The sequence below is a fragment of the Fukomys damarensis genome, unplaced genomic scaffold, assembly GCF_012274545.1.
Source record: "Fukomys damarensis isolate Sample0158 unplaced genomic scaffold, DMR_v1.0_HiC HiC_scaffold_9, whole genome shotgun sequence".
NCBI classification, from domain to species: Eukaryota; Metazoa; Chordata; class Mammalia; order Rodentia; family Bathyergidae; genus Fukomys; species Fukomys damarensis.
In genome coordinates, this window is record NW_022900921.1 from 40,883,026 (window position 1) to 40,896,889 (window position 13,864).

Here is a 13,864-nt window from a genome sequence, read left to right on the forward strand (position 1 = left end):
ATTAATGGAAAAACTCGGGACACATAGACTTCTCTATTCCACATACAGCCTTGAAAAACCTCAGGGCAGAAAGAAGGAAAGCCTTTAGAGGGAAGTGAAGAAATCTTCACTCATGGAGGATGACTCAAGGGAAGGATCTACTCCTCCCAAGAAAGCCAACAGTAACATAATATATGAACACATCATATTTTGAAATACCTTGTATAATCATTTATCTCTCATCCACCACCATTGGGGAGAAGTCCTAGGCTGGCAAGAATATAATCTTCAGCTACAATAGTAGTCTTGGGAAGCATGTAATGTCACAAAGAGGAGAGCCCCTCTATATGCAATGGACATGGGAAAATAATTTATAACTAATTAATCATTCCTGCCTGAACATCAGTGAATTCATATTGGAGAGAAACCCTTTCAGTGTAACATATAGGGCAAGCACTTCTTTGTCCACTTATCTTTTACTTAACATCAGACAATTCATACTGGGGAAAAGTCCTTATGAAGGTACATAATATCGGAAGTCCTTTAGCCAGAAGTCTATTGCATGCCATAAATTTACACCAGAAAGCAGCCAGGGGTTTGGGGCAAAGTTTTAGAGCATTCATCTCCCATTCGTCACAGCAGAATGCATGTTGGAGACTCCTTTTGGATTTGATGAATATGGGAACATCTTTGACTGCTTATCCCTCTATCTGTATCAGAAAAATCATAGTGGAGGCAAACGCTAAAAGAGGGAAAGGTAAAGTTTATTCAACATTAAGAGAATGAACAATGGAAAAACCTCTTATGAATGTAGCATGTGTGGGAGTGTTCAGTTACAGTCCAATATCAGCAACAATAGGCTAAACAAGTTTATGTAAAAATGCCAGCCAGGCAAGTGATCCCCTTAGACACATAAAATGCTTTTGTGGACGATAATAAAGATTTGTGTTTGAGCACCTTCTAACTTCTGCTTATCTTCATGCCTCCATGGGATACCACAGCTCAATTAATAATCTTAGTTAAGGAGGAAAACGAGTTTTCAGGTACAAAATAGCAGTCAAGTTTCTCATCTGCTGTCTGATGAGGTTGAGATGAGGCAATTCAGTTTGGTAACAAAAGTACTTCTGTGATGAGGATGGCTAGGAAAAACGAAAAAAAAAAAAAAAAAGACACATCCTGGTGTTCCAAAGAAATAAGCAGGGAGTAACCTTCAAACACATCTTCTGAAGGAAAACTGCCTAACTCTTTATCGCCTGCTGTCAGGGTAAGGAGATACTCTTTAGGTGCTGACCTGGCATGGCTTTTCCTCCACTCAGGCCCACTGTCGCAAGCCGCGACGTCAGGATCCTGCCAGCAAGTCCTAAACCTGAAAGGATGAGGACAGAGAGACGGGAAGCACTTTACTTCTCATGTTACTTGCTTGCTTTATTACAGAACCTTTTCCTTTTATACTCTCCAGCTGCACGAGAGAGAGAGAGAGAGAGAGAGAGAGTACCGCCCACACGTTCCAGAAGGAAACCATAAGTACAATAACAACTATTATGGGTTACATCTGCTAGGCAACAGATCAGACCACCAGCTGAACTAGGCCATTGCTATGGGTGATGGTACGTCCATACTGTTCGGGTGAATCACAGGTCAATATGGCTGCGCTCACGTCACGTTCTTTATCAATGCTCTCCATATCTCTCTAACCAAATCAACAGACCAGTTGGATTAGTATGACTTTTTATGTAGTAGAAACTCCAAATAACAGTGGCTCATACAAATTAGAAGTTTGTGGGCTGGGAATTCAGCTCAGTGCTGCTGCCGCCTCCCTCGCAAGCACAAGGTCCTGAGTTCAGTCCCCAGTACCAAAAACAAAAGTTTGTATCTCTTTCATGTTGAAGTCAAAATCCATTTCCCGCAGTCAGGGACTCAGTTCCCTTTCTTGTCTGCCATCCTAAGGTGTTAACCTCATCTAGATGGTCCATGACTTCTTGGCTGTGATATAGCCAGCAGGGAGGAGGGTGTCATAGGAAAGATCTCCCTTTCCTCTAAGAAGCATTTTTGCTTTCAGGCCCTTGGCAAGAGCTGGGAATGAAGAAATGAAATCGAACTTGATAGGTCTAGTTAAAAGTAAGGGTGTCTACTGAAGAAAGGGCAATTGGACCTTGTGGCTTCTATTCTGCGTCATACTTAGGCTAATCAAATTTTCTTTCTTGAGAATATAAACTGAGTAGCAAATTGGCAATTTCATTGTGGGAAGATAACAACATGTTGTCTTCCACTGACTCCTAATGCTCGTGGGAAGCTGGAAACGACTTTTCAGGTTCCCGTCTCCAGGGGGGCAGCAGTACCTCACAGGTTTTTCTTGGGACCTGGCTATTTCCGTATTGAGGTAATTTCTGTAACTGAAATTCTACCTTTCCTAATTCAGAAGGATAGCATGGCGCAACCCTCCCTGCTTACTCAAAGCAAACTGAAGCAATCTGTCCCAGCTACACGGACCTAATTGTGGAGACTCGGCAGAAAGAATGGCGATGGGGGAGCATTCAGGCATTTCCCCTTAGAAGGAGCACAGCAGCTAAGCTGGGAAGTTTGCGTGGCCAAGGGGCCCGCCTTCCGGGACTACGGCAACAGGGAGTAAACATCCCAGGTGTGACCCGACCAGCAACTATCCACCAGACCAAGTCCAGGAAGAAGAGAAGAGGCTACTGAACAGTCTGCACTCGCCCACCAGCTAGCGGAAATGGACGAGCGGGCCGCGGGGTCCTCTGGGAAGCGGCGCCTAGGAGGGAGACGCGCCCTGCGAAGGATTCTGGGAATTGTAGTTCAGCTTCGAGATCTGTAGGCGCCTGCTCCGCCCCAACGGCTCTCAGTTGTCTTTGTTACTTAGCTTGACTACTCGTTGTCGGTCCCGGGTTGGAGGAGGGCTGAGCGCGGAGACTTTTGATTTTGAGTGCCCGGAAGGAGGGAGGCGGAGAGCCTCGGCGGAGGAAGCGCGTTCCCGGCCTCTCGGTGGACCCGAGCTGTCGTCCCCGGCCCTAGGCGGAGAAGGGAGTCTCAATGGATCCTGGAGGCAGAGGTGGGGAGTGAGGCGGGCGCGGTATTCGCGGGAGAGAAGGAAGGGAGAGAGGCTGCTCTCAGGTTGGGCAGGCAGGCACAGGGGGGACTGGTATCGCGTCCTCACTGGGAGAGAGCGGCATCCTGCTATTGGTCTCCCGCCGTGGTTCGAGGGACAGTCCGCTGTGTCCATTGCCCTGCTAGTCTAGGTTGACGAGAGCCCACCACCGCCCCTTAGCGCCCCGCGCCAAATCAACAGACCTGACACTTTGGCTTTTGATAATGACTTCCTTTTTGTCCTCGTCTGAAGTAAGTAAGGCGGTACGACTGAAACTACTTGACACATTGGGCAGATGACCTAAGTGAGGACGCGGGATTTGTTTACAATCCTGGTTTGCTGCGGTAGGTTTTTTTGAGGGGTGGACCACCATTCCATTGCTTTTCTAAGACAGCTAGTATTGTATATGAAAAGCCAGTATTCCCATTTAGTCTCTTTCATCCTGGAATACAACGGAGAGGAATCATTTCAGGTACTGATTGAGTAATGTTTTGGCTACTCAGCAGATAAATGATAGAAGTATGCAATTAGTTTGTGTGTCCGGATTCGAAGAGTTTAAGGGCAGAGGACAGCAGAAGAAATTTGAGGCAGCAAGAGTTAAGCACACTGTCTTGTGTCAAGGGTTTTTCTAGGAATGTCCTTTGATACCCTTTATTGACTTAGATAAAGTAGATGGCTCCTGGCAATTTCTGCTGGTTCACTGCAAGACCAGAGTAATTTTCATGGCTCCTGTCTCCCCTTGTAGGATCACTTGCTGAGGACTCAGACCTTCCTGGTGCTGGAAATGCAAAAGAAAATTGCATGGCTGATGTGCTGCTGACTCCTGGGTCCCAGGTAAGTTTAGATTTCTTCTTCTTTCTTCTTTTTTTCTTCAGTTCTTAGAATGAGTGTGTTTTCTTCCATTGCTAAGAAACTGTCCCAGCTTGATTCTAAGGCCATTGGGTTCATTCTGGTAAATGATGAGTGATGAACTTCACAGGAAATGCCCCTTGGGCAGAACTTTCCTTGGAAGTGCTTCTCCATCCACTGAGTGCACACTTACTGATCACGCTGCTGTCTTTGGCCTTGTGGGGAGATGCAGAATAATAACAGCCACTTGCCCCATCTCAGGGGAGTTTCCTGAGACAGTGAGATATAGATAAGTAAAATAATTAAACTGTGTGTTTTATTGCAGTAATAATTGATATGAACCAGTCATCAAAGGCCCTGCAGGAGGTTTTCCATCATCTAGAGTATTTGGGAAAAGTTTGAGACAAAAACTTTGAAAAGCTAGAGAGAATACATAGTTGAGGAAGAGAATACAGAAACATTCCAAGAAAGAAAACATCTTTGTCAATGAAAAAATAAAAAAGAAAGGAAAAGAAAAAAGGATGAGTCTCCAAGACATGAGAGAGTTAGAGATCATGAAGGGGTGCGAGTCATTGTATCAGGAGTGGAGCTTGGAAGAGGGCAAACCAGAGCATAGTGAGGGAAACTTGGATGTGATATAACCACATCACAGGATGATCTACACTGAGTCTTATGAAGGCAAAAACCCATGAAGGTTTTTAGAGGCTCAACAAAATGAAACGCATGGTGATTGATTGAAGACAGAAGATTGGTAAAGATGCCTCAGTAGGATCTGGCTGGGACCTGGGAGAGAAGGAGTCCCTTTGGAACAGGGGCTGGGATTACTCATGTAAGTGTTAGGTCAGACCTCAGGGCGTACAGGTGCTAGTGATCTGTGTAAAACCCTGGGAGAAAATGCCAATATTGATTTTGATCTATGAGCCAGTCACTTTCAGTGCCTTGCTGATCTGGCCCTGCCCTCCAGACTGACACATGAGCACTTAAATGAGTTTTGACGGCTGAGAGAACTAAAGCCTAAAGGAATGTCCAGCTAGTCCAGCTAGTGTTGGCAGTGCCCGTGAAGGAGGAAATCTGCACACATTATACTGTTTATGTTAATCACCCTTGAGGCATATGCCTTTAAGACACCATACACTTACAAAGCATAGTGATTTCATACTTGAAGTGTGAGAATAAAGAGTTTATTTTGCAGAGTGGATTTCCAAAGTAGGTAGTTCTTTTAACTCTGTTTAAGTGGATTACTTTACCAGTCTTTGGAATGAGGGATGTATCATACACATTAGATGCTGAATGTAAATAATTAATAGTTTACCACATGCACAAAAGTCCTATAAGATTATGATGTTCTAGGTGTCATAGCGTGCATTAAGTATACTCCACAATGTTTTCTTCAGGATAAACTTGCCTGATGATGCATTTCTCAGACTGTATATCCATTGTTAAGTGACTGTATGTTCAGGGGCCTGTGGCAAAAGTGGTGGTAAGACTTACTCATTTGCTAACAACCAGGGACTGTTTTACTATGTATCAGTCAAATTGTAGTTGTATAGAAATTATTTAAGTAGGTTAGAAAAAATTACTAGACATTCATCTTGCCAGAGATATATACATTCAAAGGAACATTTTCCCTGCTTGCTTCCTCCTCCCACACTTTTGAAGACAAACTAAACTTTTTGCCCATCATGTAGATCAAGATTAGGGTAAAGACTCCTGCAATTATATTCAATGTTTGATATAATTCTATTTCTCCTCCCCTCCGCTGTTTTCCTGCACACTAAAAAAACCCACAAAAGCTATATATATATACACATATAATATATTATATATATGTATTATATATAATACATACACACAGATTTCTTAGTAGTTTGTTTCTTCCTTCATCTTCCTTCATTGAGCTATTCAGAAACATTTATGGAGTTCTTACCTGTGGCAAGATTCTTCAGTAAGTAAAAACAGACCTGGCCTCTGCCCTGTGGAGCTGAGTGTCTAATGCAACAGACAGATGTTAATCACAGAGGCCCTTCCTCCCCTCCATTTTCCCCACAAAGGTAAAGAAGAAAGAATGTGCTATAGCTGGAGTCAAGGAATTCTTCCCCCAGGAGGTGAACCTGAGCTGAGATCTGAGGTATACATAGGATTCAAATAGCTGAAAGGCGGGGACAGTCTGGAGAACATTCAGGAACAGGAAGCAGCAAGTATAAAGCAGCACAAGGGAATATGGCACACATTTAAAACTGCTGAAAAAGACTTCTGGCCTGAGCACAGGGAATGGAGGAGGAGTATACAAGGAAGTAGAGAGCAGATGAGGAGTCAGGCCCATTAAGGCCATTGTGAAAATGACGAAGCACTTTGGGTGCTTTCATAATAATTTGGCATTGTATAAATCCATATTCTGTGGTAAACAGGAAAAAAATCTCAATTTTTTTAATACTGTGTATATACTCGGCTGATTTATGCTAAAGGGAAAGCTAGAGAGAAAGAACTTCATATTTCATGAACTTGTATTTCAACAACCATACTATAAAGAAAATATTTAATTTATAATTATATTTTCTCCCCTTTACAGTGTGTAATAAGTTCTACAGTTGTATAATTTTAATTTATTGATACATAAATGAGGAACTTGGAACGTTCAGGTTTGGCCTTGAAAGTCGTTTCCTTCCTACCTGCAGATAATATGCAGTTCCGATGCATGGAGAGTGAGAGCATGAACTACACGTATGCCAGAGAATCAGCATTGACAGGGCTGACAAAGTCATTTTGTCTCACCTTCTGTCCTTCCTGTCTTCCTTCTCCTGTGCTGTCAGTTTTACTCCTTCCCAGAGGCGTCTAGAAGGTATTTCAATGAGCACTGATGTATTGTGTTTTTCAGAAATCCTTGATGATCAGGGATATGGCTGTGGCTCTTGCCCAGTGGGAACAGCTGGATTCTCCTCAAGGAGTTATGCCCAAGAAGCCTAGGAATCTGGTCTTGCTGGGTAAGTATGGCTCCACTGTCCCCTGAGAATTTACCTGGTATGGTACCTTTGCTTCCTCAATTCCTTTGTGCTCTGAAGTACTCAGATTCAAAGATTGTTAATTTCTGTAAGACTTGAGACAGGCAGTTTCTGCTTTTCGTCTCAGGATATTTTCTTAGCACTCCTTGAGTTAGAAAGGCAGGGAGAATAACAATGATCACCTTCATCGTAGCATCCCTCTCTATTCATTGACTAAGGATGTCAGAACAAGTTATTTTTTAAAATAAATTTTATTTTATTTTATCATATTCTCCCCCTCAAGCCCCCTCCTCTCCTATGTACAAAAGCTTTGTTTCTATTTTTTCTTTATATTTTCACTTTTTTTCTTGTCTCTTCCTTCCTTTCTCCCTCACTCCTCTCTTGTTCCCTTCCCATTTGAACAGCTTCTTCCCATTTCCCAACATACATCCATCACACATTTCAGTCATTTCAGTCCTTATTTCCACTTTTGGTTTCTCACACCTGCGAAACAATGCAGTATTTAAAGGTATTTCAAAATAAGTTCTAGTGAAGACTTTTTTTTGGGGGGGTACCGGGGATCGGACTTGGGGCCTTGTGCTTGCGAGGCAGGTGAAACCACTTAGCTAAATCTGCATCCCGTGAAAACTATTCTTAAAAGAATGGTTGCTTATTGTCTCAATAGGGAGAGGTAAAAACAATTTGATTGTTTGGAACTCAAACCCCATATCAACCTTCCTACCCTTTTCTGAGCATGTTTGGGGAATAAATCCAGAAATGACTTGTCTCTTATACTATCTTTTCCTAAGACCAAGGAGCTAGCACTGAGCTCTTTACCAGACGCCTGTTGTTTTCCCCATAACAGGACTTCCAATTTCCAAGCCTGATGTAATCTGTCACTTGGAGCATGAGGAGCTAACAAGAGAAGTCTCAAAAGCAACCAGTCCGGGTGAGTGAATGTTGGAAATAGTGAAAATAAAACCTAAATGGTTGTAGCTGTGCTTGTGGAGGAGTCTTTCCAGGTTTCACAGACTCATGCTAACAAGGAAACAGAGTGCAGTCTCTCCTGGGCTTCACTCCAGCTCTGTGTTTGATGATTTATTTATAAAGTTAGAATATTTTTTAGTAAATAACCTTTTAAATAAATAACTTTACACCCTTTTAAACCATTTTTTTTTTCCAAATAAGATGAAATGGGGCCGGGGATTTAGCTCAGTGGTTCTGCTGCCTGCCCTGCAAGCACAATGACTGGAGTTCGATCCCCGGTACCAAAAAAAGCCAAATAAGATGAAATGAAGCCAATATTTTAATAGTTGTTAACAACTTGCTTAAATATAAGGCTCTAAACCAGGCCTTTTTGCATATGCTATTTAAGCTCTGCAGGTTAAATACTATGTTTTGAGTCTCAGACCAATGACTATAAATTGATCCCTGTGTTTTCCCTCTCCAGGCAGAGACAGCAGAGCAGAGCTCAGACTTTGGAATCAGTCTTCCTAGGTTGAAAGCCTGTCTTAGCTACTCACTAGCTCTATTATCTTTAACAAGTGACTTATCCTCCCTTTGTCTCAGATTCTCCAGCTATAAAATGGGAATAATTATGACTCTTAACTCAAGAGTTGTGCTGAGGATCAAATGAGATAATTCAATAGAATTGTTTAGAACAGCTCCTGGTTATATGCTAAACAAATAAATGCTATTAATTAAATATTGGTTACTGTTTTGGGAATGATGTCATGGATTTGACCCTGTTACTTCTGTCAGTTGGATTACCACAATAGACTCCCAGCAAATTATACTTTCTGCTGTCAGATCCTTATATAATAGGGCAGCATAGTGTTGCTAAATTCCCTAATTAATGGCTTACTCTGCCAGTGCGGTTTTCTGTACCTAATTTCAAGCCCTTTGTTAGTCTAGTCTACCTGTCTAAATTTTTGCCTTCCCTATTCTTCAGCTTGAACCGTAACACCAAGATAGTCCTTAGTATACTGTACTCCCTATGAGTTCTCCACAAACATTTGGAGATTTAATTTTTCACTCCCCTTACCTGGAGGTCAGTTTGTTTTAATCTTTTTTTTTTTTTTTTTTTTGGTACTGGGGATTAAACTCAGTTCCTTGCGCTTGCAAGGCAGGCCACCAAACCACTGAGCTAAATCCCTGGCCCTTGTTTTAATCTTTTCCACCTATTTATCCTTAAATCCTAGGCACTTCCCTGAATATGATGCAGTTTATAACATTGTATTGTATTGATTCATTTCACTTAGAGACTCATATGTGAAAGACCATCTGTATTAGTCTGTTTTCTCTTTCTATAACCAAATATCTGAGGCTCAATACTTTATTTTAAAAATTTTATTTAGGACACTGTTCTGGATTAATGTTAAGTGAAATAAGACATACAAGATCAAATGTCACATGATTTCTCTTATATGAGAAAAAACATATACACACACATAAAAAGCAAAATAGAAGAAAAATAGATAAGCTATAAGGAGAAGTTCAAATACTTCCCCAAATTACATATTCCCTAAGTTTTGTGTTATTATTGGTTTGGTTTTTTTTGTAAGAATCTTTCTGGTTTATGTCTTGTACCCTGACTAACTACTTTGAAGATAACAATACACAGTGTCTTAACTGTTGTTTGACATTTACTGTTTTGTTATGAAATTTTTTTCATGAAATAAAAAGTAAAAAAAAAAAAAATGAAGTATGGCTCCTGCATCTGTTCAGCCTTGGTGAGCACCCCCTTGGCTCATCACAGTGTGTCAGAGAAACAGAATAGGAACTGGTTAAAAAAAAAAAAAAAAGAGTAGGAACTGGTCATAACAAGTCATAAAGAAAAGACACTACACTCATTGGGTGGCCATACTTTATAATAACCCTTTCTCACATGAACTCACTCCTTGAGACCAGCATGGATTGCTTGCAAGGGTGGCACCTCTGTGGCTTGTATTACCTTTCTCTAGGCTCCACCCCTTAAAGATTGCACTGTCTCAACACTGCCACATTAGGTCACCAGGTATGCAGCACATAAGCCTGTGGGGGACAAACTCAAACTGTATCCAAACCATAGTACCCTCTGAGCCTAAAGGTATGCAGATTGTTTTAGCAGTGAAAATTTTCTCCCTAACTTCTTATCAGGAAGTCAGGACCTTGAGATCGATAGGTATCATAACAGTTTGGGTACAGTCAGAGGACATGGAACTTGACCTTCCCCTCCCCATGCACTGCTCTTCTCTCTTCTCTCCTCTGTCTCTCCTCTCTCTCTCTCCTCTCTCTCTCCTCTCCTCTCTCTCCTCTCCTCTCCCTTCTCTCTCCTCTCTCTCCTCTCTCTCCTCTCTCTCCTCTCTCTCTCTCCTCTCTTTAATTTGGTTCTATTCTACTCTTTCCAGTTTGCTGGGTGTGAGGTGATGGTAAGTAATTAGTGATCAATTGCTTTCTAATTACTAAGCATAATTTGAAACTGTAGATCCAGGCCACAATGAATGCTAGCCTCTAGAATTTATGTCTCACCTTGAGACTGGCAACAGATACTTTTTTTTCTTTTTGGTGGGACTGGCCTTCATACTAAGCTACATTCTTGGCCCTTTTAATTGATTAATTGAGACAGGGCCTCACTAAGTTGCTAAGTTGCCCAGGTTGGGCTTGAACTCAAAATCCTCCTGCTTCAGCCTTCCAGAGTGTTGGGATTAAAGGTGTGCACTACCATGCCTGGCTAGAGGGGTGGTTTTGAAAAACTGGGCTCTTACTAATTAGGACATAATGGAGTGGGAAGAGATTAGTGGCAAGGAGATGGATAAAGACAGTCTTTCATGAGTCTGCTGTGAGAGGCTGTAGTGAGTTTGACATGGTGGGTAATTTCTAGACCATCTTTTTCTGATCCCAGCCCTGTCTCTTCCTAACCCTGTTTTCTCAACCATTTCCCTAAGCCACCCCTGCCAAGTCTTGCTCTGTTATGCCTTTCCATTTCCTATTCTACTGCATAGAAGAATTTCGAGTGCCTGCTTACCTTCTCCCTTTATGAAGCTGTACTTCTTTTCCCAGTCACGTTTCTTATGTCCTTTTAAGATTAGAAGGCTAGTTTTGAGGGCTTTTAAATTCTTGTTTTCTGGGGCCTGGGATTTAGCTCAGTGGCACCATGCCTGCCTCACAAGCACAAGGTCCTGAGTTCAATCCCTGGTACTGAAGGAAAAAACAAAACAAAACAAAAAACAAAATTCTTGTTTTCTGTAAGCACTTTTTTCTGTAGTAGTTTTTTTTTTTTTTTTTTTTTTTTTTAACCACAGCAGTTATTTTTGTCTCAATGTAGGAAATGAAACCTGTGTATTTTTGCTTCTTTCAGACTGGAAAACAATACCAGGAAACAGAGAGCTAACTCCAGAGAAGGACTTTTCTGAAGTTTCAGCCCCTGGGGTGTTAATAGAAAGATTTCCAAAGGAAGGTTCCAGTGAGTGTGTGGACTCTTTAGAGAATCAGCAAAAAAAACATGAAAAACATCTAATAAAAGAGGTTGTCACTCAGAAGAAATTTTCTGGGGAGAGAAGTTACCAGTATGATGAATTTGGAAGTTTTAATCGGCGGTCATTACTTGTTCACCAACAGAGAGAGAGACTTCATAATTGTGATTCATTTAAAAAGAACTTAAAGCAAAATTCAGATGTAATCAGGCATGAGAGAATTTGTGCAGGAAAGAAACCTTGGAAGTGCAACGCGTGTGAGAAGGCCTTCAATTACTATTCAGCTTTTGTCTTACACCAGAGAGTTCACACAGGAGAAAAACCCTATGAATGTAATGAATGTGGGAAAGCCTTCAGCCAGAGCATACACCTTACTCTTCACCAGAGAATTCACACTGGAGAGAAGCCCTATGAATGTCATGAATGTGGGAAAGCCTTCAGTCACCGCTCAGCCCTTATTCGGCATCATATAATTCATACCGGAGAGAAGCCTTATGAGTGCAGTGAATGTGGGAAGGCTTTCAATCAGAGCTCATACCTCACACAGCATCAGCGGATTCATACTGGAGAGAAACCTTATGAATGTAATGAGTGTGGGAAAGCCTTCAGCCAGAGCACATTCCTTACCCAGCATCAGGTCATTCACACTGGAGAGAAACCTTACAAGTGTAATGAATGTGGCAAAGCCTTTAGTGACCGCTCAGGCCTTATTCAGCACCAGAGAACTCATACTGGGGAGAGGCCTTATGAATGTAATGAATGTGGGAAAGCCTTTGGCTATTGTTCAGCTCTGACTCAGCACCAGAGAACTCACACTGGGGAGAAACCCTATAAATGCAGTGATTGTGCCAAGGCTTTCAGTGACCGCTCAGCCCTTATCCGTCATGAAAGAACACACACTGGTGAGAAACCTTACAAGTGTAAGGACTGTGGGAAAGCTTTTAGCCAGAGTTCATCTCTTACAAAACATCAGAAAACTCACACTGGCGAGAAACCCTATACATGTAAGGAATGTGGGAAAACCTTCAGCCAGAGTTCGTCCCTTTCTCAACATCAGAAAACTCATACTGGAGGGAAAACCAAGGAATATGGCCAAGCCTTTAGTGAGCATTCAGCCTTTGGCCAACATAAGAGAATTCATACTGGATAAATGGCACATTCAGAATATCATCATGGAGCATTTACCATACATTCTGTGAGGGCTACAAAGAACTTTAAGACTTTTACAAAAGGCTATTGAGCAGTCATTGTTGATGTGGGGTATAGCTTATTTAGACTGTGAATGAAAGGTTTTACATTTTAAAAATGTCTTAATGGAGGACACTGTAAATTTCCCTGGGGAAAGAGGAAGTTTATTTCTAACACTATAATGTGTATGTAAGTGCCCAAACCCTTAAGAGAGAAATAGGATGTGTCATGGTGGAAAGAGGACTTCTTGGCTGGACATGGTAGTCTTACGATGTTGAGGGCCTAAAGTTATAAAAAGGCAAGTGATCCATATAGGGAAATTGCAGATAATAGAAATAAGGGATTGAGAATTCCTAATGAGTTTGTCCAGAAATGGTGAAGTTCTCCTTCACCCTTAAGTGTAGGACACAAAAGAGAAAGATGGGAAGGATAGACTAAGAGAATTGGGGCAAGAACCCAAGAAGTGTTGGTTGAGATATATTAGGTCAGTGCAGCTTCTGTGAGGCTTGCTTTACTAGGAATCTAACAGCCTAGAAGCAGAAACTGGAGATATTTTATGTGTTCAGTCTGCTTTAAGCTATCTGAATTACCTGAGAATATTTATTTATGAAGATTTACCTCAGTTCTATGTAGATTATATCTTAGTTTTTTTATACCATAGTACATTTAATTGTAGCTTTGCACTGATGTTACATATTAAGATTGTGAAAAACTTGAAAAGATTTTGAAATTCTTGCTTTTCACCATTTTGCTTGTAGATAGAGGCAGATAACTTTTGTGTATATATGTATTTTTTTAATTTAAATTTTGAAGGTTATTACTGGAAATGTAATTTTGAGTGTAGCATTTTTAATTTTTTGAAGTTTTGCTGTGATGTGTGTTGGGTTTTTTGTGGTTTTTGTTTTGTTTTTTAGTATATTTGTGTTTAGAGTTTGTTGAGCTTCAATCTGTACATTTATGTGTTTTGCCAAATTTGGATTTTTAGGCCATTATTTCATCACAATACATTTTCAGCCCACTTCCCCACCCTCTTTTTCCTTTAGTCTCTGGTGACAGAATTGTTCCACCTTTGATTGTGGCCTCATAAGTTTCAAAGTCTTCATTCAGTTTTCTTAATGTATTTTTGTATTCATTTGCTCAGTCTTCCACAACAAAATCCCATAGAAATGTATAATGTTCTAGAGGTTGGGGAGTCTGAGATCAGGGTACCCTCTGACTGAATTTCTACTTAGGGTTCTTTTTCTAGCTTACTGATGGCTATCTTCTTGCTTTGTCTTCACATAGGTTTTCTTTTTGTTTGTTTGTTTGTTTTT

At 41.1% G+C, this 13,864-nt stretch overlaps 1 protein-coding gene across 2 annotated transcripts; it reads left to right on the plus strand.

Moving 5' to 3' along the window:
• The first annotated feature begins 1,124 nt into the window (after positions 1 to 1,124).
• On the plus strand, positions 1,125 to 13,211 carry LOC117283204 (zinc finger protein 501-like). 2 transcript variants are annotated; one of them, XM_033761688.1, is made up of 6 exons: positions 1,125 to 1,243; positions 2,399 to 3,046; positions 3,828 to 3,916; positions 6,807 to 6,912; positions 7,775 to 7,858; positions 11,249 to 13,211. In XM_033761688.1, the coding sequence occupies exons 2-6, from the start codon at positions 3,028 to 3,030 to the stop codon at positions 12,511 to 12,513; spliced, it is 1,563 nt and encodes a 520-aa protein (XP_033617579.1). In that variant the 5' UTR covers positions 1,125 to 1,243; positions 2,399 to 3,027; the 3' UTR covers positions 12,514 to 13,211. The 2 variants fall into 2 exon arrangements, with proteins under 2 accessions (XP_033617579.1, XP_010636461.1); XM_010638159.2 differs by lacking the exon at positions 1,125 to 1,243 and having other exon boundaries at positions 1,480 to 3,046.
• Positions 13,212 to 13,864: the final 653 nt, after the last annotated feature.